This window comes from Pistacia vera, unplaced genomic scaffold (genome assembly GCF_008641045.1).
Source record: "Pistacia vera cultivar Batoury unplaced genomic scaffold, PisVer_v2 Contig665, whole genome shotgun sequence".
Lineage (NCBI taxonomy): Eukaryota > Viridiplantae > Streptophyta > Magnoliopsida > Sapindales > Anacardiaceae > Pistacia > Pistacia vera.
The window spans coordinates 382860-408932 of record NW_022196518.1 but is presented as its reverse complement, the minus strand read 5'-3'; the positions used below and the strand labels follow the sequence as shown (position 1 = coordinate 408932).

The following is a 26073-nucleotide window of genomic DNA, read 5'->3' as shown; positions in this document are numbered from 1 at the left end:
GCTTCTTCGCTTTGAAAAGAGGAATCCCTTAGATATGATGCAAAATGGATCTTTTAACTTTCTCTCTTTCTTTAAATTTCTCTTATAATTTGAATTGCAAATTTTTGGCCGATTTCAAATTCTTGACTTAAAGCCAAAAAATTGATCATATAATTGTAGATGCAAAAATCTACAATTATAAAAATAAAGTCTGATCCCGTGAGGTTGAGATAACTTATTTATTAATATATAAAAATGTAATAAATAAAATGAAAATAAGATCTGAGGATTAATTTCTTATTTAAGCAACTATGATTTAAATGGGGACTATATTAGTAGATTATTATGTTAATCTTCTCATTGAATTAATCAAGTTTCGTGTTAGTTGGCTTGAACACTTTAATTTAAAAAAAAAAATTAGAAAAGAGGAGGGCACGAACGTCACAAGAAATGTACTTCAAAAACATTAGTTCAATTACGCCGTAAAAATGAAGCTACCGCCTTAATCTAAAATAAGAAACCCAATTTTCCCGCCAAAAGTCCCCCAACTCTCAATTTCATTTTAATATCCCGCTTTCAAATATCACTTACTGTGATTCTTCTTCCAGAAAACCCAAAAATGGATTCTACAACAATCCCGTACCCTAACCCTAATTATGAAAAACCTAAAAATGGCTATCCAATCGGAGGTATTCAAGTGGAGTTTCCGTATCAACCGTACGGGAGCCAGTTGGCATTCATGTGCAGAGTGATATCGACCCTGGATCGAGCGCAAAGAGACGGTCACTGTCACGCATTGCTAGAGTCACCGACCGGTACCGGAAAATCGCTCTCGCTTCTTTGCTCGGCTATTGCATGGCAGCAGAATTATAAGTTAAAGAATCAATATGCGAATCTCTCTCATTCGAAGCCCAATCCAGAGGCCATGACGGATCCTCTAGCCTGTGGTGGAGGATTCATCCCCGAGTCGCAGCCTTCTGGTAATATTTCGATTTCACCATTTTGTTAAACCCCAGTTTACTAGCTTAAGATGCTGTTTAATTCTTAAATATGAGAAGATATTATAAGATAGTATGTGGTTTATTATTATTGAAGTGATTATCATTCCTGCTGAATGTTTAGATTTTGATTGCTTTGATATGGCCTTCTTTTATGTTAGGTGTTCCACCGTCAACAAATGCAGAGACGGCTAAATCTGCAACAAATAACAAGAATCAAAAGAAAAAGAACGCACCTACCATATTTTATGCCTCGTAGGTTTTATTATGCTAAAAATTATTATTTTCTTCTCTTTTGATTGGTATAAGACATGAAATACTATAAAGTTATTTACATGTCTGAAGTTGTAGCAATTTTGAGTTCTCTGCGCAAGTTTTATAAGGTGTTAGTTTAAACTTTCTTTGTCTATGAAGTAATTTGTTAAGTTTTATGGTATGACACTCTTATATCAAGTCAAAATGTTGATATAACTACCCTTTTTACTTTTACCCATGCTAAATTTGTGCTGTTTTGATACTTTTTAAGTGTACTGATCAATCCTTGTTACTAGCTGGAAATTAAGTGGGTGAAGATTTTATAATCAGAAAAAGTTAAGGTCAAGTAAATTATATAGTGGGGCCCATCTTGCATCTATATATGTTGTGCTGTACGTTGTACACATGGATATAAATGAACTGGGCGTTGAGTTTTTTGTGAATGCTAACCAAGATATTCTGCTTGTTGGATATTGTAGAAACAATGGATATTAGAATAATTAGATGTGGATTTGCTAGTTGAATAATTTCTTGTTATTTTCTGTTTACACAAGGAGGACGCATTCACAAATTTCTCAAGTAATTGGTGAATACCGGAAAACTGCTTATCGGGTGCCAATGGCAGTGTTGGTAGGTTGAATCCATCTTTTTAAAATTAATTGTTTGGTTTAATCTAATTCTCTTGTATATGAATCAATCATTAATTGATGAGAATCACGCTATGGTTTCAGTGGTAATATTTCTCCTTCTCTCCCCCTTTCTCTCTTCAGAATCTGGAAATTTTTTTTACACTGGGCAAGTTGTTGATAACTTTATTTCATGTCCTATCAGGCTTCACGGAAACATTACTGCACAAACAAACATGTGCGTGGCAAAGAGAATGTTGATGAAGAATGGTGCACTTTCAATCTGAGCAACTTCCCTTTATCGTTTTTTTTTTCCTTCTCAACAAGATTTTCATTTAACTTGTCCTCCTAACTATGCTACTGCAAATTTCCAGCAAGCTGCTTTTGGGAAATCGAGATGTAGGATGCCCTGAATTCAAGTATGTTATTGCTCTATCTTTATATGCTTACAAAATCTCAGTGATCTTTAATTTAACGGTCAATCTCTTAAGTGAAAGTGTAGCCATAACCAATTTTATTCCAAAACAGAAATATGCATAAAGTCAAAGCTCATCCATCATTACAGAAAGGAGGTTGCCATGAAGTTCATGATATTGAAGATCTTGTGAAAGTTGGACAAATTGTTAGAGGTCAATTATGGACCTTATAATATGTACAATACTCGCTATGTTTTGCCACAAACATCTGATTGATGATCTGCCTTTTCCAGGGTGCTCATATTATGCAGCACGTTCCATGGCTGATGATGCACAGTTGGTGTTTTGCCCGTACAGCTACATCATTAATCCTGTTATTCGCGGAGCAATGGAAGTTGATATTAAAGGAGCCATTGTCATTCTTGATGAAGCCCAGTATATTTCAAAACTTCCTTTTTAGTTTTTTTCCTATAAAGTTCTGTTATGTGCTTTAGAGCATGTTGGGAAGTAATTAATTTAACATTTTAGTCATTGATTCTTATAATTTGTGGTTAGTGAAAATAAACAATTTGGTTTACTTAAGCTCAATACAACTATGGCACTCTACATGTTAACGTGATTAATTGTTATTTCCTAGTTACCAAAATGTGACATACATTCAAGTTATATTCTCTTTCATCTTCCACTATTTCTCAGCAAACAAATAAATGGTAGAGAAAAGATTTGCATTTATTGTACATACATATGTGGTGTTGCTTTTTCTTATTTATGCTCTTGAAAACTCATGTATATTGATATTTTTTCTGTGGCTTTTCAGCAATATAGAAGACATTTCTCGTGATGCTGGTAGCATTGATATTGAAGAAGATATTTTACTTAGTAAGTTGAATACATATTCTTTTTGAATATCTCAATTTCATTTTGTTGTGACTTATGCTGGTTATACCTTATGAAAGAATTGCAGATGGAATTAGGACAACTATGCTCCGTTAATGCCATGATTTACCAACCTTTAAGTGAAATGACACAGGTAATTTTAGTTCATTCTATTTCACATTTCTGGCTTTAAAAATCTTTATAACTGGGTTTTGAACAATGATGTGATAACTGTATAGGACCTCATAAGTTGGATTGAGCGGAGGAAAACAACATTAGCAAAGCGGGAATTTCAGCATTACTGCTCTATGTGAGTTAGTTTGCCTGTTCTGCTCTTCATTGTTATGTCTATGCTTCACTATATTATTTTTTGTTTGTCTTGAACATATTCAATTCAGCATAATGGCAACTTAAGAAAACCATTGTATGCAAAATCTTTTTAAAATTTTATTTTCTGTTAACATTTAAATACTGGCATTATTCCTTTTATGGAATATACACATCATATTTTTAAGCAGCATACTGAATTAGGAGAATATTACAAGAGCTCGTTCCTCCTCCCCCATTTCCATTTTGTCTAATTGAATTATAAATAGAACTATGCCCTTCAAGAAATTTGTGTTAAAAGGTTCAATTTTATATATACAGGAATTGTTTTTGTCTCATATAATTTTATTGTTGTTGTTACCATGTTAAGCTGGACTGGTGATAAAGCTTTAAGAGAACTGCAAGAAGCTAACATCTCACAGCAATGCTTCCCGATATTACTAGACTGTGCCACAAAGGTACTGTATTTTTTAGGATTTTTAGGTTTGCTTTTGACCATTTTTCGCATTATGGACTTACCTTTCTGCTCAAAGGCAATCAAAGCAGCCACAGATACAGAATCAGAGGTGCCGCATTTAAGTGGCATGTCAGTGATAACATTGGAAGGTACAGGCTTTTGATTCTTATGTATTCATTCTCTAGAATTATGTAGATCCATTGAACATTTAATGCTGTAATTCCTTACCCTTTAACACGCCACAGGATTATTCTCCTCGCTTACATATTTCTTCTCAAGAAATGGTTGTCATGTATTTGATTATCAGCTTGCGTTACGACGATATGTCAAAAAAGATGCAAGTAAGTAGTTAAGAATTGATGATTTGCTTAATTCTTTTAGAAGTCATGTTAATGAATTTGTTATGAACATAAATTGATTTTGAACTCAGATTATTATTTGAGAGGATTTGGAAGATAGGTAGTATCAAACTTAATGTTATAGAACTTAATTTCAAATTAGTGAAACTATTCGAAAACTTAAGGCCTCGTTCATCAACCTTGATATGGGTTGGAAAAGACCCACTGCTGCAGCTCTCAGAATAAGAACCCTCCTTTATCCTTTCACCCGCCTTTGTCATCATAGTGTAAGTAAATTAAGGGTTATAAATTAGGTGCATTTATGGGCTTTAGTTTAGCTCATCTGAAAAGTTCTTTTCAATTTTGCAGAATTTTTTAAAGAAGATTAAACCAAATTACATCGTCTTTCATAAGTACGGCTCTATTTTATCAATTTGCCATGCAGTAATCCTAACTTGATCCCAAATCCTATAGATGTGGTACTCATTGACACCCCATTTATGTGTAGTTTCAATGAACCAATTGGTCTGTCACGTGAAGTTGAAGAGAAAAAAGAACCAGGTGTAATGAGCCTAATTTTGATGATGTGATAGAAAAAAAAAAAAAAACTAAATTATTCTTAGGTGAAGAGCCTTACATTTATATATGGCCACAAACAATCCCAAGCCCAATCCAGCATTACCCATGTGGAACTCCTTTAAAAAATGATCTGAAAAGGCCATTCTGTAAAGTGTTTTTTTGTTCCTTTTCATTATTCTGTTCTCATTGCCATCAAGAGCTCAAATTTTTACTGCAGAGTGTGTTATTACTGTCTTTTATTAATTGTTAGTGATATTATTTTGTGTGCAGAAACTTCTGCTGGTGACTGGACATGTACTTTTAGTTTATGGTGCTTGAATCCGGCTGTTGTGTTCAGAGATGTTGCTGAACTTTCTTTGTCTGTCATTTTAACATCTGGGTAAGTGTATAGGGTTGTCACAAGTGGATTCCTAAGCTGGTATTTAAGATACTTGATTACTATACCACAAGTCTGTATCTTCAGATTTTTGAAACATCTTAAATTTTTTCTACTTTCTTCCATGCATGTGTACCAGTTGGCTCAAACAATATCTGGGCTATATATATTCTTCCCAAAATGGCACATGCCTCTGTAGTTATGATCTGCTTGCTTACTATTGAACATTGGACTATAGATCCTGAGTTTTGGCACCACAAAATATGTTCCCTTTCACAAAATTTTCATATCTGCCGAATCATACCAAATACTGTGTAGGGAAAAGTTAATAATATATGCATCATACGGTGATACAATTAGTGTGCAACCTTAATTTATTATTATTATTTTTTTAATATTTATTTAGGACTTTATCACCGATGAATTCCTTCTCATCTGAGCTTGGAGTTCAGTTTGGAACTTGTCTGGAGGCTCCACATGTAATTGATGTTGAATCACAGGTATAAATGACTTTTCCTTGCACTTCAAGTGCTTATTGGTTTTGGTTCCATCTGCTGCTGCTGCAGTTATGAGTCAGCTGCCTTTGTATTACAGGTGTGGGCTGGTGTAATCTCCACTGGTCCAGGTAATTATCCTTTGAATGCAAGTTATAAAACAGCTGATGGATATGCCTTCCAGGTAGCTTGTGCATTTTATTGCATTGATATTTGATTGACCGAGAATGGATTTTCTTTCTATACTTGTATAAGTTATCGGTTGTATATTATTATGAAGGATGCCCTTGGCAAAACTTTAGAGGAAATTTGCAACGTTGTTCCTGGTGGCTGTCTTGTGTTCTTCCCAAGTTATAAGCTGATGGAGAAACTGTGTAAACGTTGGCGTGAAACAGGCCAATGGTCTCGACTTAATGCAAAGAAACCGCTTCTTACGGGTATGAACTCCTTTATAATGTTTAAATTCTTTCATAGTTGTCATTCTTCATTTGCAAAATAATTAAATATATATATATTTTTTTCAGTTGTGGTTTGCAATTTATAGCCTTTTTATAAGTGTTGGAGCTTACCTGGTTTATGAAGGATTGATAATACTTATTTTTGTGGTGGTTAGTGCAGAGCCAAAAGGAGGAAGCCAGGAAGATTTTGATCTCATTTTGAAGGATTATTATCACTCAATTTCTCAAGGCAAGAAACCTGCTGTTGTGAGAAAGAGAAGGGTTAAGAAAGTAGGCATCAATCATTTAAATGCAACCGAGCCCCTTAAAGACACTAAAAAGGATGGAGCTGGTTTTCTTGCAGTTTGCCGAGGAAAGGTAGGGAGTTTTTTGTTTATTATCATAAGGCATCTATCTTCTACTTCTTAATCTGTTTCAAGGAGACCTCTTCATTTTAAAAATTGTATTATGATATGGTCGCAGGTTTAGACAGATGTATATGTGTGTATTTGTGTTTTCTTTTCTTTTCCTTTTTTTTTTTTTTGGAGGGATTTGCTTCTACTTAATTGTTATATTTGCTTGCAGGTTTCAGAAGGAATTGACTTTAGTGATGATAATGCCCGTGTGGTTGTATCCTTTTTCACTCTTCAAATGTTAGGTGCCAAGTATTCCACATTTTTGGTTGACATGTTTTTGCCACTTCAGCACACGGAATTTTCTACTTTGGAAAAGTCAAAAGATTGTACATCTCAAATATCTAGGACATAGGTTAACTTAGCTAATATGACTAGTTATAGGATTTACTTCTAGTGCTAAATGATTTTTTCTTTCATTTTTTTGTAAATAACTGCTACCAGTTTGAGTCTCAAAAACCATGAATTCAGTTGGATACTTGCTTGTCAACATCCCCTTGATGGTCATTGACCATGATTTGTAATTCCTTAACTGTCTCAGATAGTTGTTGGCATTCCATTTCCAAACATGTGAGACTTACCTGTAACTCAGACATTCTTTCAAATATGAATTATCTATGTTCGTTATAATGGCTGATTCATGTTAACTTCTTATCAGAACTGATATTCTAGTTGATTTGAAGAAGAAATATAATGATACATATAAATCAGCAAAAAACCTTCTAAGTGGTAATGACTGGTACTGCTACCAGGCCTTTCGAGCTCTAAATCAAGCTATAGGTATGCTTTACAATGTATCAAACTTTCCATTTTGTTAATATTTTCTGGGGTATGTTCATGAGGTGATTTGCAACTATAGCGTGACCATTCCTTGCATGATGTTAACTGTATCAGACTCAAATGTTTAATTCTGTTCTGGCATTATTTGATGACTTTTATAATATGATTGTAGCAAAGAAAAATTTTAACTGCCTTCTACTGTTTCTAGGACGCTGTATACGACATAGGTTTGATTATGGAGCCATCATCTTGTTAGGTAACTGTTTCCAATTTTTAAAATCCATTTAATTCTGTTTACTGGAATGGCTCTAGCATTATTATTACTAATATTGAATTTTTTTAATTTTAATAGTATGTTCCTGCAGTTTTCAACCATAAGTTAGTGTTTATCAATTTATAACTTTTTGCAAGCAGATGAGCGTTTTCGGGAGGAAAGGAAACGAGCATATATTTCAAAGTGGCTAAGGAAATCCATTAGACAGTATGACAACTTTGAAAAACCACTAGAGGGATTAAAATCTTTCTTCAGAGATGTCAAGGTCCCCTCTTTTACCATGTATCTTTTATTGCGCTTATTTTCCTTTACATGGTTAGTTAATTCAGTGGAGGAACGATAATTCTTAATTGGTTTCCCTGCCCAAAAATGCTTTCAGGATCGGGTTGGCAAGAATATGTTAAATTTGTCACAGAATATTGATAATAACAAGAACAATGTCCCCTCTTTGGTTGCAAGTAAAGAGTTGACAAGAAAGACAACTCAGAAATTTAATGAGTCTGATCATTCAGGACAGAAAGTCCATTCAGTGACAAAGTGCGATTCCACCTTTTCCCAGTGTAATTCTCAAGGCTGTTTTGAAGTTCAGACATCAGTGAAACTTAATCAAGACACTAGTAGCTGCATACAACATACTGACCTGGAAACTGAAGAATGTATTCATGATAAAAATGACCACTCTATTAAATTCAGCAAAGGGTTCATGAGTAAAAAAAATGAAAAACTGAACAATGGACTGGAAAAATACTTTCTGATGAAGCATGATGACCCTTCTCCCGGGTTGAAATCTGAAGGCGATATTGTAGTTCAGGCATCTTTGCAGGTAGATAAGGACATCAACGACTGCAGAGATTATATTGATCTAGGATGCAGTTTGCAGAAAGATTCAAGGTAAGAACTAAGAATGGGAACCGTTGTTGAATGTTTCCTAAAATGCATTTCTAGGTCATTAAATTTAGCAATTGTGCTGTCAAGTATTGGTTTATAACTTCTTCTTTTTTTTTTTTTTTTTTTTTTAATATTCATGCTCTTTTTATGTTTGACTAGCATTTAAATTTCTTTGAAATATCTTACTGCCAGTTCAACCTGCTACAAGTCTTTTGTTTGAGATAGAAAGCATCCTTTTGCAGGTGCTACGAGGCTTCAACTATGCCATTCTCCAATGAAGATCCAGGATTATCCCTTGTCAAGGAAACCCCTGGTATGGGTGACAATATTACTGTGGCTAGTCCTGGATCCTTCTCTAAGGATGGAAACTCTAGTTCAACCATATTTCAAGCCTCTACCCAGTCTCCAGATCAGTTATCATTCCATTCAAGGACTTTAACAAATCTTGGCACAGTTCCTTCCAAAACCCAGTCCGAGATGGTAGTTACTCCAGAAAAAGATTTTAGTGGAAACACCAGCAATATCCTGCCGGAAAGAGATTCTTCTTTGAGTGTTAACTCACATACCCAAAAGAGGAGGAAGTTCTTGGGTTCTCCATCAGTTGACCTGAACTTAATTGCAAATCGCAGAATTGAATTTAGCTTTGAGACCACTCATGCAGAACATAAATCCAAGAAGTCAAATATTAGTGCACCAGTTACAATAAATAATGGTGCTGCTTCACACGTGTCATCTAGTCCTATTATGAACAAGAGATTACAAATTTCTTGTTCACTTTGCAGAAGCCCTTTAGGGCTTCATGAGAATCATCAGTATGTTTGGTGCTCATTAACTGCATCTACTAAAGTTCACTTAGTATCTCTTCTGAAAGAACAACTGGAACCTGGTGATGCAAATGTTCCAAGTGTACCTGTTATCATTACTGACATTTCATCAGTTCATCAGCAGCTCTGCAAGAGAACTCTTGAAGGTGCTTCTGGAAAGGGTATATGGTGTGAAGAAGATGGGTGTGTATACAATAACATCTTTTGTCCCTTCTGCAGTATCCCCAACAACTGTCTTGGTGTACAGATTGTAGCATGTGATGCCTCAAATATTCAGTTACTTAACAAGGTAGGTTTATTTCAAGTCTTATTATTCTGCAAAGTCTCCTGCTATTGTGCTTCAAACTATTTGTAACATATGCGTCTCCTAGAAAAGGTGCACCTCTGGAAATTTTCATCTTGTGGCTTCTTTTTCTAATCTTTGTTTGATTTGCAGATATTGCTTTACTTGGAACGTTTGGAAATTAGGAATCCTGAAGCAGAAAAATACAATCCGTCAGAAGCCAAGGCAAGTCTGTTATGTGTCTTTTAATTTTTTTTCCCCATTATTCTTAAATCTTTCAATTCTCTAATGCGAAGTGGCTTTTGAATTTTGATAAAAATGCCAAGAAAAGCAATATTTATTGACCGAGGAATAATGGAAAACAGGATATCATGGCAAAAGAAGAGGAAATGAAGTTACTTATGACTTTCAATTTTGAAAGTTTTTTGTATTGCTATCTTATACAATTGTAACGTCTTTGAATACTGACTAGTGAATGATGATATGCATAAACTACTCCATACGATTCAAAAAGATTATTATTTTGGATTAATTGTCGTCGCTGTACTCCTTGTAACAAATCTAGTATGCTTGTAGGATTCAATGCCAGTTAAGGGTATGGGTGTAGATAAAGTTGCTGCTTCAAATTGCATTGAAAAATTTTCATATTCCCCATCACAGAACTCGGGAGGCTGGAGGACCACAAAAACAAAGGTGAGCTTAGAAATGCTTTGAGCTTTTGATCGTAAGGCTTTGTGCTGTCTGCTCTCGTAAATCTCACATTCAGTTTCCCTATTCTTCAGCTGAGACTACCAAAGAAAGCCCTGCTTTCTAATGTAGAGGGCTGATGGCCATGCCAAACAAGACCTTCTCTTTTGTACAACTTATCAAATTGGATATATATGTCGTGCTTTTTAGTTCTTTACTGCCCACATGATACGAGTTGAAGTTGAGATTGCTTATGTTGGAATGCAAATATTTAAAGGCAATGGCCGCATCATTTGCCTTAGCAAGTGAAAAGCTCTGATGGTTCAAAACTGCACCAACTGTTGCAATATGCCTGACTGCCTGAGTCCACTGAAGTTAACCTTGAAGTTCACAGAACATGTTAAGCAGTTAGATTTTTGATGAGATAACTTTGGTGTATCGGTTTATAAGGTGTAAAATGGGCTTCTTTGTAAATATAATAGAGTTTAACTTATTTTGGTCTTCTGATGATTCTTATTATTTCTAGCAATTAGTTTATCAGTTTGTAAGGGTGGTTTTGGTTATAGGCTTATAGCTACAAACACTTCAATCATTCAAAACCTTAAAATATGGTTTCAGAACTGTTTTCATAAAACGAAAATAAGAAATTTACAGTACAAGTTTGACAGTACTTTTTGAAACGATATCGTTTTGCCATCATAATACATAATAGTATCTCTCATTTTTATTTTTCTACTTACTTGCTTAGATATTTAATATTTTGAAGGCATCGCACTTGTAAATGTTTTATTTCTCTCATAGAAAGATAAAAGGCAAAGGCAAAGAGTCTTATCCCAGTCAGCTTTATGAAGCCAAAGGGGTTGTTTCCTTCTTTCCTTTTGGGCGAATAGTCTAACAATTTCAAGTTTTCAACATAAAGGATAAAATGAAATTATGTTAGAACCAATGTTTTAAAACCCGGTCCAGTCTAGCCGGTTTAATCGGGACCCAGAAGCTTCAACAAGTCAAGTTTTTATTTTTTCTATTCACTCAAAACCCTGAGATTTGGGAGGATGATCGACGAACAATTGACTATTGAAATGTTGGGGCTTTTGAAGAAGAAGTGTCGATGAATGTAATGGTGGTGACGGGGTGAGGTGGCTTTTTGTCGGGAGGAAGAGGGGAGTAATTTCTAAGTGATGGGGAGGGTTGTTGACGTCGGAGTCGATGAGATCTGGACGAAATCGAACTTATTTCGGTCAGATCTTAGGTATATTTTAAGGGGAATGGGCTCAATTAGGATTGCATCTGGGGTGTCGTCAGCCGATTTGTATTTGAGGTATGTTTGCTAAATTTCAAACGTATAGGGATTTAACTGTAATTTTTAGAGGTATATTTGCTGAATTTTAGAAGTTTTTGTCAATCAATTTGACCGCTGGTCAACTCGAAATGTCGTGTTTCACCCTGGATTGGGTTTTAAAACACTGGTTAGAACTTAGAACTGGAGCCCAAGGAGAGGCCCTAAACTTAAGTATCACATCCACCAAGTGTGAGATTTCACAAGTTGACGTCCATGATAGTTATGTAGTTCAATTCTCAACAAAAACACCAATATTAGAATTCAAGCTCAAAGAAAAAGTCCAACTCAAAAGATCGGCTTGATAAGTAAGAGGGCCCCTAGACTTAAATACACACTTTGTGAGCGTGAGATCCCGACGTGGGATCCTAACAAATTGTCCCAATTTTCAAATTAATAATAAGTAATTGCAATCAACCGAGCACATCCAAATTATAACATTAGAGAATTTAGATGTTATGAACAATACAGTTTAAAACTCTAACAAGTCTTTACCAAATAAAAATCAATTTACTTTGTACATAGCTGGTGAGAGTTATGACCATTGACCAGGTCATGCACTTCCTCCTCCTCCCAAAACGTCATCCCTAATATTTAATCCAATGCATTGACTATTCTGATATCCTCCAAGTTTGTTTTGCAAACCGCCATCAGCTCACTAAAATGCTTTTATCATCAGAGCATGCTGTATCCTTCCACCTCCCACTCAGGACTATAGCTACCCGGCCCTTCCATTTTGCCCATTAGTTGCTCAAATCCTGCAGAAACATGGAGAAATCTAATTGTTAATTTGCGCCAATGCTTTTGTTTTAAAGGATCACATAACATGTCGTTGGTTAGAAATCGATGATTGTTTTTATTGTCTTGATGACACAAATCTTCCTTAACATGTGTTCAGATTTTTTTATAAAGAAAATATGGCATGAACTTCTTTTAAATAGCATTGCCAATAGTTACTAAACTACTAGGAGATGATGAAAAAAAAAAAAAATTATTTTGAGGCATTCAGTAGGTTGATCATGGAAGTAGATTAAGCACCTATATCCGGACTTTGAGAAAAAATGTGTTCAGCCCTTGCTGCTGAATTCTCAAACAACTGGATGCTTTCTGGGTTTTTGTTCTTTGACTCAACATGGGTGTCTGCTTCTGACTCCTCCATGTTCGAACCAGCACCTGACTGCTTTCTCTTGATACGAGCTCTTCTATTTTGGAACCAGTTATACACATTTGTTTCAGAAATTTGTCCATGTTGTGCCAGTTCACTGGTTATTTCTTGGATCTTCTGCTTGTTAGGAGTACCAGTGCATTCATCATATACACGCTCAAGGATTTGAAGTTGCACGGGTGTCGGCGTCCAACGTTGCCTGGCAGTGATCTTCTGGCCACCAGATGTCAACAATGGATCAAAGTATGGATTGCCGAATCTCATTCCTAATCAAAGTAGCAAACACACAAGAGATCTCCATGTAAACATCCACTAGACTTTTGATTTAAGAAATCAATAAGAAGATTTGGCAAAGCATAAGAAATCAACCATAACCGATGAACCAAGATTTCACAACTTGAGTGCTAAAGATTTTCTGGTCAGTCCACATTAATGCCTCAACAGAGCATGGCAATACAAGAGGTCACTCAACAATAACCAATAACAAGGCTGAAAATTAGCGTCTTCGAGCCAAAGCAATCAAATATCCGAGGTAATCACAGGTGATCTGTTTGAAAGGTTATATAAATGGTTTTAAGTAATGATAATAATTTCCAAGTTCTCTAACAACACAGCAACCTTTTGTTCAACTGTCAGAACATTGGGCTACGATATGGTAAGTATCTACTTTCCTTTCTAAATACACATTAGGACAACTATTTCATGTCTGGTATCAATTAAAGATTCTATCCATATGTTATGGCGGAAATTGAACCACTAATTTGGGCTTCAATCAGTGCATGATTTATGCATAAGAAATAAAATAAAATAAGCAACTCAGGCAGTCAAAATAATGAGCAAAAAAGTAAAGTAAACAATAAACAAAAGTAAAGGCACATCCATGGAGTCATTCAAGCAATGAAAACAAAACCCATCTACCAGTAATATCATGTTGAACAGAGAAGGCCTTGTGCATCTGAGCAAGCTGTTCACAAAGCATGGTGTAAACAGCAATTTGTTTCCTCAGAAGCTCCATTTGCTCATCAGTCATAACTTTTACAAACAACCCACCATTTTGAAACTGCCCCAACTCCATATCCACTCTCATCTCTTCTTCTTCCAGTTGCTTTTCTTGAAAATTCTGCCACTCCATCTTCCTCGGAAAAATCTTTTCTCCACCTATGACCTACCCACTTCTCAACACAACCATGTCTCTGAATTTCGTCAATTTATAGAAGAAATAAGTCAGAGATAAAGAAGAGTCTTAAGTAAACTTAAAGCAAGAAGCAAAAACTAGAATGATTATTGGTTTTGGAAACAAAAAGTCTAATTAAAGGCGTAGTTAACTCCTCATTTTAGTAAAATTCGGAAGCTAATTGCGCTGTTCAACACTAGAGTTAAGCGGGTCTCACGGACAGAACCAATTTTAAGTTGTGCTTCTTTAGTTGACCAATCAAATCAAGAAATAGCTATCGCTAAAGGGTAACTACAGTTTTCTAATTATAAACTGATGGAACTGGATAATCTGTAACCGGAGAATAGAAAAATAAACAGTAAGTTATAAGATATGCAAATAAAGTTGTTGCTTTCTTGCTGTGAAGTCCGAGAGATGGGACTGGTTGTGTCTGCCATGTTAAACTCAACATAAGATAAAATAATCTATTCCATGCCATTCGTGTACTGGACTAACCGTACCTGACAACCTCGTATACTGGGTCAAAGTAGAAGCATTCTAACGCATTCAAAATTATTCAACCATAATATTATTACTACAAAACTCATCCCATAAGCTTTGGTGGGAAAGGAATATATAATTGAACATGGGGTTCATTATAGTTTGGTTTATAATATATATAATTTTAATGGAAAATTTTGAGAGCATGCATAAGCCGGCAAGATGGGGCATTTTGATGTTCTATGGTTTCATTGCAGATGCCAGGAATCCAGCATATCATGTGGAACTAAAAGAGATGTATCCAACGGTAACAGACAGCGTCGAAGAGATAAACAAAATTATATGGTGGGGCTCTCCCGCTCCCATCATACATACTTTAATCCTAATTAATTAATATTGGCAATCTTATCAAATACGTTGCTGGAGCATAAGCACAGTACAGCACCTGCAGATACTTTTTTATTTTCTAGTCGCAGAAAGGATGATGGAGGAAAAGATTGAAAAGGGGTATTTGGGAGAAAGCAAACAAAAATATCAAGCAGAACAAAGTGGAGATATGAGGCACATAAAGCCACTAGATCATTGCTGTGAATAGGGAAGTTTGGTGTACCTAACCAGACCATGTTCTTTGCCACACACGCCAAAGGTTCTAAATTGGTTAACATTTTAGAGATACTATTAGAGGAAGAGGTTCGTCTCTGTTGCTTGAACATGAACTATATTTATAGATCCTTTGGGCGTTTGGAAGTTCGCACCCATGGGGAGATCGGCCCTGAGGGACACATGAAAGAGAACAAATACCCATGTGAGAAAAGCTTCTAGGGGACATGTAGAATGGTGCCATGGTGATGATTATGTGTTGAATTAAACACCTTGCTGTACTTGAAGAAGAAACACCATTTCGGATGGTGCCATATGCTCATTGGCTGTACTTAACAACATTACCCACCCCAATTATTGGGTAGTGGGTATACATAGCCTAACCATTTCTAAAAAGCTTACACTTAAAAGAGATTTTTATAAATCGAACTGCTATATGCTAACCTAACATTTCGAATTCCTCTTCCAGTAAATTGAGTAATTAAAAGCTGGCCTCCCAACCATTACAACTGGCTTGTTGAAACATTCTAAAAGGTTTTCTTGCATTTCCTTTGCTGATCATACACCAATCTATTATTGCAAAACATCCAGGGCACTTAGATGTTAGAACATTGCATATTCAATCACCATTTTCTTTAGGAGTGGATATATCAGGCCAATTATATGACAACCAAGACAAAAATAATTCAAAAGTTTGGACATTACAGAGGTTGAAGGACATCCGAGGAGACACCTCCAAATGATGGAATCCATATGGCAAAATGTTACCAAATTTCACAATCAATCCACTATCTGGAAGAGACACCTCCAAATGATGGAATCCATATGGCAAAATGTTACCAAATATCGCAATCAATCCACTATCTGCAACGCATCATTCAAAAAGGGTGATCTGAAAGTACTAAGATTACAATATATACTTCTCATACATCACTTCCACCCAAACAGCAACAGCACCAAACAAAGTCGGAAACAATTCCATGGCAAAAATAATCTCTGCCTTGAGTTGAGTCTAAAAATTGCCCAGTTCTCTTCTAAGTTTAACGGTAACATAAAAATTATACAATAAAATATCCAGTACTGCCCGGATAAGTCATGCATTCATAAGGCGGTGCAAATTCTGTTTATAAATTGTAGCTCAAACTTACTAGACCGTTGCATTTTGTACTTCAGTGACGGTCTTAGTAAGCGTTATCCTTGTTTGGCTAATAAGACATTCAGATCCATCCACCATCTAAATCCAAAGTCCCGCAAAACTAAAATCAACTAAATTCATTCACTGAATAATAATTCTTCATTGTAGAACAAACCTAACCAAAGAAAGAAAAATGCTAAAAGTCAAACAGAAACGAGGAAAAGGTACCACATTTGCATGTGCAAGCCACGCTCGTTAAAGCTAGAGCAACAAGTTCAATAATGCATGGGATGACTAACTAGTTTTGACAAAACTCTGAACAGTTGATCATCCCCGATAAACAATTTTTACAATTCATTCCCATTCAAAGATTTTGACCTATATGCCAAGTAAAAACACAATCAAACAACCAACCCCAAAGACGGGAAACAAACAGCTTGCCAACCGAATAAGCACATATAGATATCATAAGAGACATGTCAACAGAAAAACCAAAGAACAGGACTACATTTCTACAGAAGATGAAAACACCTTAACTAAATCATTAAGCTTTCGAAGCAAAGTACATATAGTAGTGAATCTCCCATCTACAACTATTAATTCTGAAAAGGAGCAGGAGAAAATGACAAGGAGAAACATAATTCCCTTACATGATAAAAGTATCTAAAAAAATTAACATGAAGCACAAAACATTTAACATATGTTGTCCAAACACTGTCATAGCCTAAATGACTATGCTATCTTCATCCTTACATGATAAAAGTATCTAAAAAAATTAACATGAAGCACAAAACATTAACATATGTTGTCCAAACACTGTCACAGCCTAAATGACTATGCTATCTTCCTCGCCAATTCCTACTCGTCATCATCCTCCTGTGCAATACAAAACAAATAAACCATTTCAATAAACAACTTTGAAGATTAACAACAAAATTAATTGCATAAGGAATAAATTATACATCTCCACTGCCCTCCTCATCATCATCCTCATCGTTCACCTCTGACATTGACTTCTCAGACTCCTCTTCATCATCCGCCTTTGGGCCTTCAGCCTAATTTCATCAATAATTAAGATTAGTCAACAGATTCAGAGCATAAAAGAATGAAATGAACAAATAAATGATAAATAAACCGACCTGTCTCTTATTATAGCTTTTCAATTCTTTCTCATAATCAGCCTTGCGTTTCTCAGCCTTAGCAACGTATGGTGCTTTGTCCTACAGTTGCCCAGTTCAATTTAATAACTAAAATAATTAAGCGCAGAGCAAAACATCTTCAACTGTAAAAAACTTACAGCCTCAGACATGGACTTCCATTTCTCACCACCAGCTTTACCAACCTAATACAGAAGAAAAAAATCAAAATAAACAAAGCATCTACAAATAAGCTTAAGGAAACACGAAAAGTAATCAATTAATTATACTTACAGCAGCTACTGATTTGTTTTTAGGGTGCTCCTTCTTGTACTGCTCACGGAACTCCTCCCTTTATCCAAAGGATCAACATATATAAATCAGATTTTTTACACATAATAATTAATCAAATATCATGCTTCTTGTTGTCAATTTCACCTAAAATTTAAATGGAGTATCGAAATATTTTCAAGTAAAAAAAAAAAAAGGAGGAAAAAAAAAAAGTAAAAACATGACGTAAGCTCACATGAAAACGAAGAAGGCACTGGCCGGCCTCTTGGGCTTGTTTGGATCTTTAGCTGCCTTTCCCGCTTTCTTTCCAGCTGCTTTTGTAGGCTTCTTGCTCACAGCAAGCCTATCACCACAAACAAAAACAAATCAGAAAAAACACAAATACACATAATATTAACAATAAAGAAAAAAATCGAAAAACAAAATTTCCGATGTAGATCTGAGATCTACACGGCCATAGTCCGAAGGCTATTTCTGAAGAAAAACGAGGCTAAAATAAGGAAAAAGATGTGCACACAATTTACCTTGAGCTCTTGGCTTCTGACTTGGATTTACCTCCTTTCATGGCGAATCCTACAAAATCAACAACGGATCAGTCAAAATTACTGGAAAAATCGTCGAAAATGGACGAGATTCGACCAAACTTACCGGTTAAATAGGGTTAGATTAGGGTTTGAAATGAGAGGAAAAGAGAGACGAACAGGAGAGAGAGAAAGAGAAAGAGGGTGTATTATGTGTTGTGCGTTGTGAGCTGAGAGGCCGAAGGGCGGAGATATTAAGTGGGGAGTGGAAATTGAAATTCAATTGCGCACGAAATGAAATTGGGATTTTAGGGGTTTAGGCGGGATTTCGAAATTTTATTGCCATGTCATCAATCCGTGTGATATTTTATGATTGGGTGCGTAAGTCTTAAGCTTAAGCGTTGATCTCCCCTTTGTGTTTTCTTTGTGCTTCTTTTCTCTCTATGAGATTGTGCTTCTTATGTCATTACTGCATTGCTTGAGATGCGTTGGGTTGGAAATACGGTCAACTCAAGCCCATTACCCGTCGCTTTAATGGGCTTTATCCGATCCATACAAAGCCCAACTTTATTTTTTTATTCGTTTTTTTTTAGATTTTTGCCAGATTTCGCCACGCTACCTTCATGCAAGAAACAAAGACATTTATTCTACAATAATTTGAGATCCATCTTAATCGAATAACACAACGGTCCAAAATCCCATATTTCTAAAAAGTCAAACTTATGAATTTTTTTGGCGCCTTTTTTTTTTTTTTTTATTTAAGTAAGGTGTTTAGATCAATTTATGTGTATTTCGACTAATTTTCAAGAAAATTAACACAATAACCTACTGTCACTATCCCCCACATGAGATTTTCAATTAATTCTAACCATTGAGCTAGTTTAATATATAAATATCATAAAGTTATAATTAATTTGACTAATTATATTTATTCCAATAATGCGCGTACCCATAGAGATTAATTAATTAAAGGATTGGGATGGACCACTTAATTTTCACCATAAAAGCTGAACAATGTGAAGTGTGAACATCGCAGCTTCTCTTGTATTTCCAAGTGTGCGCGTCAGCAAGATATTTTGAAGGGTAAACAAAACTACCAAATAAATAGTCCAGGCAGTATCTGGGGAAATAATAAAGTATTCACGTTTAAAAAGTTTGATGAAATAATAGGTGTATATTATATAGTCTTGTTCTTTAATAAAACATCATTTTTATTATTAGTATTATTATATGTATTATGTTTAGACTTTGGAAAGATGTTGATTATGATTTATTCCTAAGAGTAAACGACATGTACCCACCCAAGTTTTCACAAAATGAGAAGTTTTCAACCTGGTTTCATAAATTCCAGATTTATTGCCAATCTACCCTTAAACCTTTTACTTTTGATTGTGGTGGCTGAATTTTGAAACCTCCCTAAAAGATGGAAGCATGTCCATCGCACCCTTGTGAGCTGGGCCAATCTTAGCCACCACAATTGGCATCACAGATCGCCAAAGCCAACGACAGTAGCAGCGCAAAGGAGATTGAGAGTGGTAGGTGATGCGAAGGCTACGATGAAGAATGTGCGTCATCCGAGAGCGCAAGCTGCAATGTCGCATGTTGGAGTTGTGCATGGCAGATGGACGAGCTACCAAACACTAGGGTGATAGGGATTTTGATAAAGGGGTCGGTGATGCTAGGGGTGGTGACGGATGGGATTTTGACCATCAGAATTGGTCAAAATTTGGCTTGAAAAGGTCGCACCCTAAGCCTAGCAGCGCCTAGTGATTGGTGGGAACAATTAGGTGGAGATCATGGGGTTTTGGTGTAAGGAGGACAAAGATGCAGGTGGTGGTGTCAAGGGAGGCCAACGACTCCAAAATCAGGCCAAATCGGGCCTGAGACGAGAGTCGGACAACCGAGAAAAAGTCGGGCCTAAGGGTATTTGTGAGAGAAATTTGAGATGCAGAGGGTTATTTGAAATTTTTATTTTAATTTTAAATTTAATGAGGTATAAATTACTAATTTACCATTTGATCATTATATTATACGATTTTTTATTAATTTAAATTTAGGAATCTAAATTTTATGAAACCAGGGGTAGGAACTGCCATTTCGTAAAACCTTTGGTGGGAACATGTCGTTTACTTATCAGTAATACTATACTTATAAACTTTTTTTACTAATTTTCTTTTGTAAATGTGACGTGTTAACTTATAATGGGTCTTACTTGTCCAACAATAGATTCCGTCTGATTAAATATGAATTAATAATTACGAACTATCACATCAATATTTGTGAGAGAAAAGTGTGAGAATGTGTTTTTTTATCATAACTCCGATGGTATACTATTTCCTCTGCCGACATAAATACTTTACTCAATAAATATAGGTAACGTTACCACAGTATCCTTCTCTCGAAAATATCCATACCACAACAATGGGCCGGATCATTCATATGAAAACCGGGTTTTTCCTTATTTGAGTCTGCCCCTTTCGTTTCATCGCGCCACTTCACTGGAACACTGAACCTAACGGTTCGCAATCGCAGCTGCTCTGCTTCACCTGGCCTTGGGCGCTCGGCCAGCTTCTAATGCTTGATCAAAAAAACAATTTCACATCACGTCAGGTATTTTGTTTTTTTTATTTTCTCGTTTTTGGGTCCGAAATTTACAGCTTTTGTCTGGTTTAACTCATAGAAACTCTAACGGCCTAATTAATGAAATAGGGTTTATCAGCAGTATCACTGTTTTGCAAATTTTGAAATGGAGTATTTATTATCTGAGAAGTATAGCACTTATTGCTTTTTAGATTTAAGGTTTACTTAATTTTTCCCGTTTAACGCCTCTTTTAAATGTTGATTGTTATTTGGTGCAGTTTTGTTTAGCAATGGATTTAGCTTTAACAGTAGTAAAGCACATTGCCATTTTCTTAGCATTAGTTGTTAAATCTATTATGCAGAAGATAATAAACATATTCTGAATTCTGGGTGAAGTGCCTGTATAAATCATAGTGTTTCCATGTTTTTTTATTGATGCCAAGTTAGAGCACATGATGGTTTACACTTGATCTCTGAACTTCAGGTAAGTTCACTTGTTGAGAAGTTTATGTGCTGATGCTTTTTCTTTGCATCTTTTGTGGAATAGTCGTGGTTATTTTGCACCTTTTGTGTGATATGTCCTGTGATTTGCTTGGTATTATTTTCTTGTGTGTGTCATTTATGTGAAGATATGAAAAGAATGCCGAATGCTAAGTGAATTAAGTTGCTTATTTAATCATTATCTTTATATGGGGTCTACCTTTCTTTGTTGGTGCAAACTAGAGCACATGATGGTTTACACTTGATCCTGAACTTCAGGTAAGTTCAATTGTTGAGAAGCTTATGTGCTGATGCTCTTTTTCTGCACCTTTTATCTGAATAATTCATATGTTCCTGTATTTAATCATACTTTTACATTCCTTTCAGGAATAGATTTAAATAGAAGCTAAGAGACATGGAATAAAGGAGATTTATTGTTGGGATGAGTAGCGGAAGAGAGGTTTGTGAATTTAATGTTCAAATTTTCAATTCTTTATAAATAGAGAGAGTTAGAGTAAAGCTGCTATTGCTTAGCAACTTCCACTTTTCCAACGAGAAGAGATTAGGAGAAGAGAACCCTCACAGTCCCTCCCAATTCGCATGCCTGAAAACACCTTTTTTTTTTTTTTAAGTATCTTTATACCGTCTAAAAGTGCAATTTCCTCTCTCCTCTTTTTCCTATTTTAATCATTCTCATAAGCAACTTAGTTTCACTCAACTTTCCTTGTTTGATGCAACCATCTATTGTTTTTTTTCACTATGTTTTGCTAGTTGAAGGATTATTCATTTTGAAACAACCAATGGTTTAAGTTTCTACAAAAATCCATAAAATTGATTTTAAGTATTTTAAGCTGATCATTTTTTTTCCATTTATCGTTTCTTAATTTGAGATAATGGCAGGGGGAATGATTAAAGAAGACTAACACGAGTTAGTCACTGGCTTGATAGTCTTCAGCCCTCCCACATCATTTTGTTTTTGTGTTGTTCACTCATCATTTGCTTCATCTCTTTTCCTTTGTTAACAATAATGGCCCACCTGCAATGTTGAGCGAGGTGATGAATGGTAGACCAAATGTTCGATGAAAGTAGTGTTAGACTCTCAAATACAATATAGTCCAAATTTGAAAATATGCAACACCAGTAAAATTTCAGTTTATGGTTCATTCAATTGAAGAGAATGAATTGTATGTTCTCATCCATAAGTTTGTATTCCATGGTGCTGGCTGATACAAAATTCCGAAGTAGAAGTGTAACTTTGATGGCACAGTAAGAAAAGAACTCATCACAAGAAAGTACCAAAGAATTTGCCACTCGCGGGCGCCCAAACTCCCCCCTGACTTTGGGGTTAACTTGTTTTTAAAGAAACCAAGCACTGACACTGGCCTATCTCACACATACTTTGATTTGACGAGGAAGATAAAGGAGGAGGAGATGAAAGTGAAGATGATGACAAGACAACGATACTGTTTGGGAATCAGAAGAGCTTGAAGCTATATCGTCTCTATTTCAGGGAAGATTCCCCAAAAACCTGGAATGTTATTTAGAGAAAGGCCTCTGCCATCCACTTCCTCACAAATTAAGGCCGCTCAAACTTCCCATGTCAAAGAAGATGTTACCTAGCTGCTCCAAAGATAGCCTCTTCACGTGCATCTATATGTAAGCAAGTGTACAAGAACCCAAATTTCCTCATCAGTTTAGCTAGGGAGATCAAAGCCTTACTTCAAATGAGGCGTGTCTGGGTTCTTGACAAATGTGCTAGATTCTTGCGGAAAGGGTCATTGTCGTTAACAATTAGAGAATGGGTCCATGGAGCTTCCTGAGAGAGCTTTGCAGACTTTCTGTTGGGTTCAGACAGCCTCATTTTCCCAGATGATGGGTTTTGGCTCCACAGTTGAGGTCTTGGCAAGGCACCATGAATTGAAAGTGCCACTTGATTTAGAGAAGTTCACTAGCTTGGCTACGGAGTGTGTTGGAGGCAATGGTGAGGGGTTTTATTGGAGGTGGAAATTTGAAGCTTGGTGGAAGCTTCTCTGGCTGCCAGGGATTGTAAAAGAATGCTGGATCCAAGATTTATGTGAAGTTGATATTGGAGGTTGGTAAAAATCCAGATAAATACATGCTTGTCAGACCTTACTAGATGAGCTTGGACAAGAGATGATTTTAAGTTAAGCCAGCAAGACTGTACGGCTATCATAAAGTTGGGGTAAGGCTACATAAATTTGATGTTGTGGAGAGTCTCTTTCATTGGTTTAGACAATCGGAAGGGATCCAAGTGTGGTTATGTACACTACCCTCATTCATAGCCGTTATTCTGAGAAGAAATACAGGGAAGCATGACTGTTGTCTGGGATATGGAGGTTCAAACTGTCTCTTTGATCTTCCGGCTTATCGAGTTGTTATAAAGCTTTTTGTTGCTTTGAATGATCTTTCAAGGGCTGTGAGATACTTTTCGAAACTTAAGGAAGCTGGTTTCTCTCCAACATATGACATATACGGGATATGATTAAAATATACATGGTTTCTGGGAGGTTGGCAAAGTGCAAGGGGTTTGCAGGGAAGCAGAGTTAGCAGGTTTCAAGTTGTATGACAAGATGGTGTCAAGATTTGTTGCAAATTGAAAGAGAAACAAGGATAGTAGTTGAAATTTCTATGTTTTTAATGTGATATTTTCTGTATTAAACATGACACCATTTTCTCTCATGTATATATATATTGTAATATTATTTCTGAACTAGATTCTTTCGTCTTAAACAAGTGAAATGAATTCAACTTCCTTTCACTACACACGGTTTTGGCATCCTGGAGTTTACATTTATTTCTACTTCTGAAGGGTCTTTAATGAAGACAATTATTGTTAGTTATACCATAAATGAAGGTGCGGTGGGTCACGTGAATTGTATTTCTACATCATCCAATTTATAAATATTAACAGTTATCACGAAGAAATATCCATAATTTACATTTTTATTGGTTTGGACTTCTTTGCTTCCTGATGAAAAAAATTTTATTGGGGTCTATTGCATTTTTTTCCTTAGCTTGATGTGCTTTTCCGAATGTTGTTTCTTTAGTCTCTACATTTCGAGACTAACTGCTGAGATTTGTTGTACTAATCAGAATAAATAAGAAAAGAATGAAGGCATGATTGATTGATTTCCCTTTTAATTAATTATATCTTCATGTGTTGACAGATACATCAACTAAGACATGGAGCATGTCATACAAACAAATGGATGAAATTCCTTATTCTCACCAAATAATGTTTCAATCTCAGTCTATTTCAGCTTCGGAAAGTATTCACAGTTTCTCCTCCACATATCCTTTTCAAGATACTTCTCATAAAAGCTGCTTGCCCACTTGCTTCTACGGTCACCGCAGCAGTGCTTCTTGTGCCATAACGTCCCTGTATAGCAGAATATATCTGATAAATAAAGCGAGTTTCATGAGAGCAAATAGAAAGTATATGATAACTTTACCAGTGGGGTGTCTACTTCAACGAACACAGGGCTTAGACTGTATTCCCATAAAGTGAACAAATACCAGGTAATCTGCTTTCATCTGCTTAATTGAGTCCGTCATTAGTTTTTCAGCCATCTCTTTCACAGGTAATTCACCATCCCCATAATTAATCAAGTTCTTTAAAATTCAGTCCCAGACGCTGAGCCTACAGGTGAATTTAGTTACAAGTTTTAGAAGTAGAGATTAGTCATAGTGCAAGAAAGAGTTTAGTCAAAACCTTGTGCCAGGGTGAATCAAGTTTTGCATTTGAAAGCACATGAATGCCTGGGCAAACTTCTTGAATGGTGATGGGTTCTCCTTTGGGTCGATTGGAGACATAAACCATAGTCTTAGAAAACATGTCAGCCAATATCAGGTTAAACCCGTTGTATTGATGAGCCTCTGTCACTAGTTCCTGTGCAAATTCCATCGGACTCTTTGTACTCTGCACTAGTATTCTCAGTATCACTACTTGATGAGTATAATAATACTAATAGAAAGAAGAAAACAAATATTTACCTCCAAGAAAAGCACAGGCAAATCTCCTCGACTCTTTGCCTCAGGGAGGGTATGAAGCTCCAACACATTGGTGAGAAAAGCCACTCTGCCTGTTCTTGAACAAGCTAACCATGTCCCTCCAGCCAGTTCATCTCTCCCTCCTAATATTTCACCACCATCCCACCATCCCACTGGCTTTGTAGGCCTAGAGCCACCACCAAAAAAAAAAAAAAAAAACACAAACCGATTAGTCGAAGACAGGCACCAAAAACACAAATACATAAATATATAACAAGGAAAAGAAGTGCATGCCTCTGATGATATTCATCTCTGTTTTGCAAGAGTAGTAGAGGGTAGAGAGGATGAGCTTGCCAAATAAAAGCAGCTATGCACATTTTGATTCAAGTATGAAACAGTGGAGTGTCAAAAGCTAGAATGATGAGTATAATGGGAATTTAAATAAGAGAGTGGAAGAGATGAGCATGAGCTCTTTTTCCTGCATGTCTTTTTCTCTGCTGATATAAGCGTCACAGCTTTATTTTTTTATTCCTTTTTTTCAGATTTTTGCCAGATTTCTCGACGTTACCTTCATGCAAGAAACAAAGACATTTATTCTAAAATAATTTGAGATCCACCTTAATCAAATAACCCCACGGTCCAAAACGATCCTCCACGTGAGATTTTCAATTCGTCCTAACCATTTAAGGTAGTTTAATATATAAATATCATAAAGTTATAATTAATTTGACTAATTATATTTATTCCAATAATGGGTGTACGCATAGAGATTAATTAATTAGAGGATTGGGATGGACCACTTATTTTTCACCATAAAAGCTGAACTATGTGAAGTGTGAACATCGCAGCTTCTCTTG

The 26073-nt window shown here is 35.9% G+C and overlaps 3 protein-coding genes, 2 non-coding genes and 2 pseudogenes across 6 annotated transcripts; 4 read left to right on the top strand and 3 right to left on the bottom strand.

The window, feature by feature from the left end:
* Nucleotides 1–598: 598 nt before the first annotated feature.
* On the top strand, nt 599–10970 carry LOC116112672 (Fanconi anemia group J protein homolog). Its single transcript, XM_031398791.1, has 28 exons — nt 599–959; nt 1139–1232; nt 1787–1862; nt 2064–2128; nt 2233–2277; nt 2387–2487; nt 2568–2709; nt 3092–3153; nt 3231–3304; nt 3390–3460; nt 3848–3935; nt 4011–4083; nt 4180–4275; nt 5122–5230; nt 5634–5727; nt 5822–5905; nt 6002–6158; nt 6340–6536; nt 6744–6788; nt 7113–7141; nt 7230–7351; nt 7560–7607; nt 7766–7890; nt 8005–8516; nt 8756–9626; nt 9774–9845; nt 10197–10313; nt 10403–10970. The coding sequence occupies exons 1-28, from the start codon at nt 599–601 to the stop codon at nt 10445–10447; spliced, it is 3975 nt and encodes a 1324-aa protein (XP_031254651.1). The 3' UTR covers nt 10448–10970.
* A 904-nt stretch (nt 10971–11874) lies between these two features.
* LOC116112617 (WUSCHEL-related homeobox 13-like) lies at nt 11875–14551 on the bottom strand. Of its 2 annotated transcripts, XM_031398731.1 has the most exons (4): nt 14483–14551; nt 13727–14001; nt 12682–13074; nt 11875–12401 (listed from the first exon to the last, which is right to left on the bottom strand). In XM_031398731.1, the coding sequence occupies exons 2-4, from the start codon at nt 13938–13940 to the stop codon at nt 12319–12321; spliced, it is 690 nt and encodes a 229-aa protein (XP_031254591.1). In that variant the 5' UTR covers nt 13941–14001; nt 14483–14551; the 3' UTR covers nt 11875–12318. The 2 variants fall into 2 exon arrangements, with proteins under 2 accessions (XP_031254591.1, XP_031254590.1); XM_031398730.1 differs by lacking the exon at nt 14483–14551 and having other exon boundaries at nt 13727–14404.
* Nucleotides 14552–16940: 2389 nt separating this feature from the next.
* Nucleotides 16941–18432, bottom strand: LOC116112638 (high mobility group B protein 2-like). Its single transcript, XM_031398758.1, has 8 exons — nt 18273–18432; nt 18149–18197; nt 17860–17967; nt 17628–17685; nt 17495–17539; nt 17337–17417; nt 17160–17252; nt 16941–17073 (listed from the first exon to the last, which is right to left on the bottom strand). The coding sequence occupies exons 2-8, from the start codon at nt 18187–18189 to the stop codon at nt 17056–17058; spliced, it is 444 nt and encodes a 147-aa protein (XP_031254618.1). The 5' UTR covers nt 18190–18197; nt 18273–18432; the 3' UTR covers nt 16941–17055.
* Nucleotides 18433–21182: 2750 nt separating this feature from the next.
* LOC116112696 lies at nt 21183–21246 on the top strand. The gene has a single exon (XR_004125281.1). It is a non-coding gene; the product is annotated as a small nucleolar RNA snoR101 (small nucleolar RNA).
* Nucleotides 21247–21458: 212 nt separating this feature from the next.
* Nucleotides 21459–21521, top strand: LOC116112700. The gene has a single exon (XR_004125284.1). It is a non-coding gene; the product is annotated as a small nucleolar RNA snoR101 (small nucleolar RNA).
* Nucleotides 21522–22485: 964 nt separating this feature from the next.
* On the top strand, nt 22486–23956 carry LOC116112692 (annotated as a pseudogene).
* Nucleotides 23957–24477: 521 nt separating this feature from the next.
* Nucleotides 24478–25634, bottom strand: LOC116112671 (annotated as a pseudogene).
* Nucleotides 25635–26073: the final 439 nt, after the last annotated feature.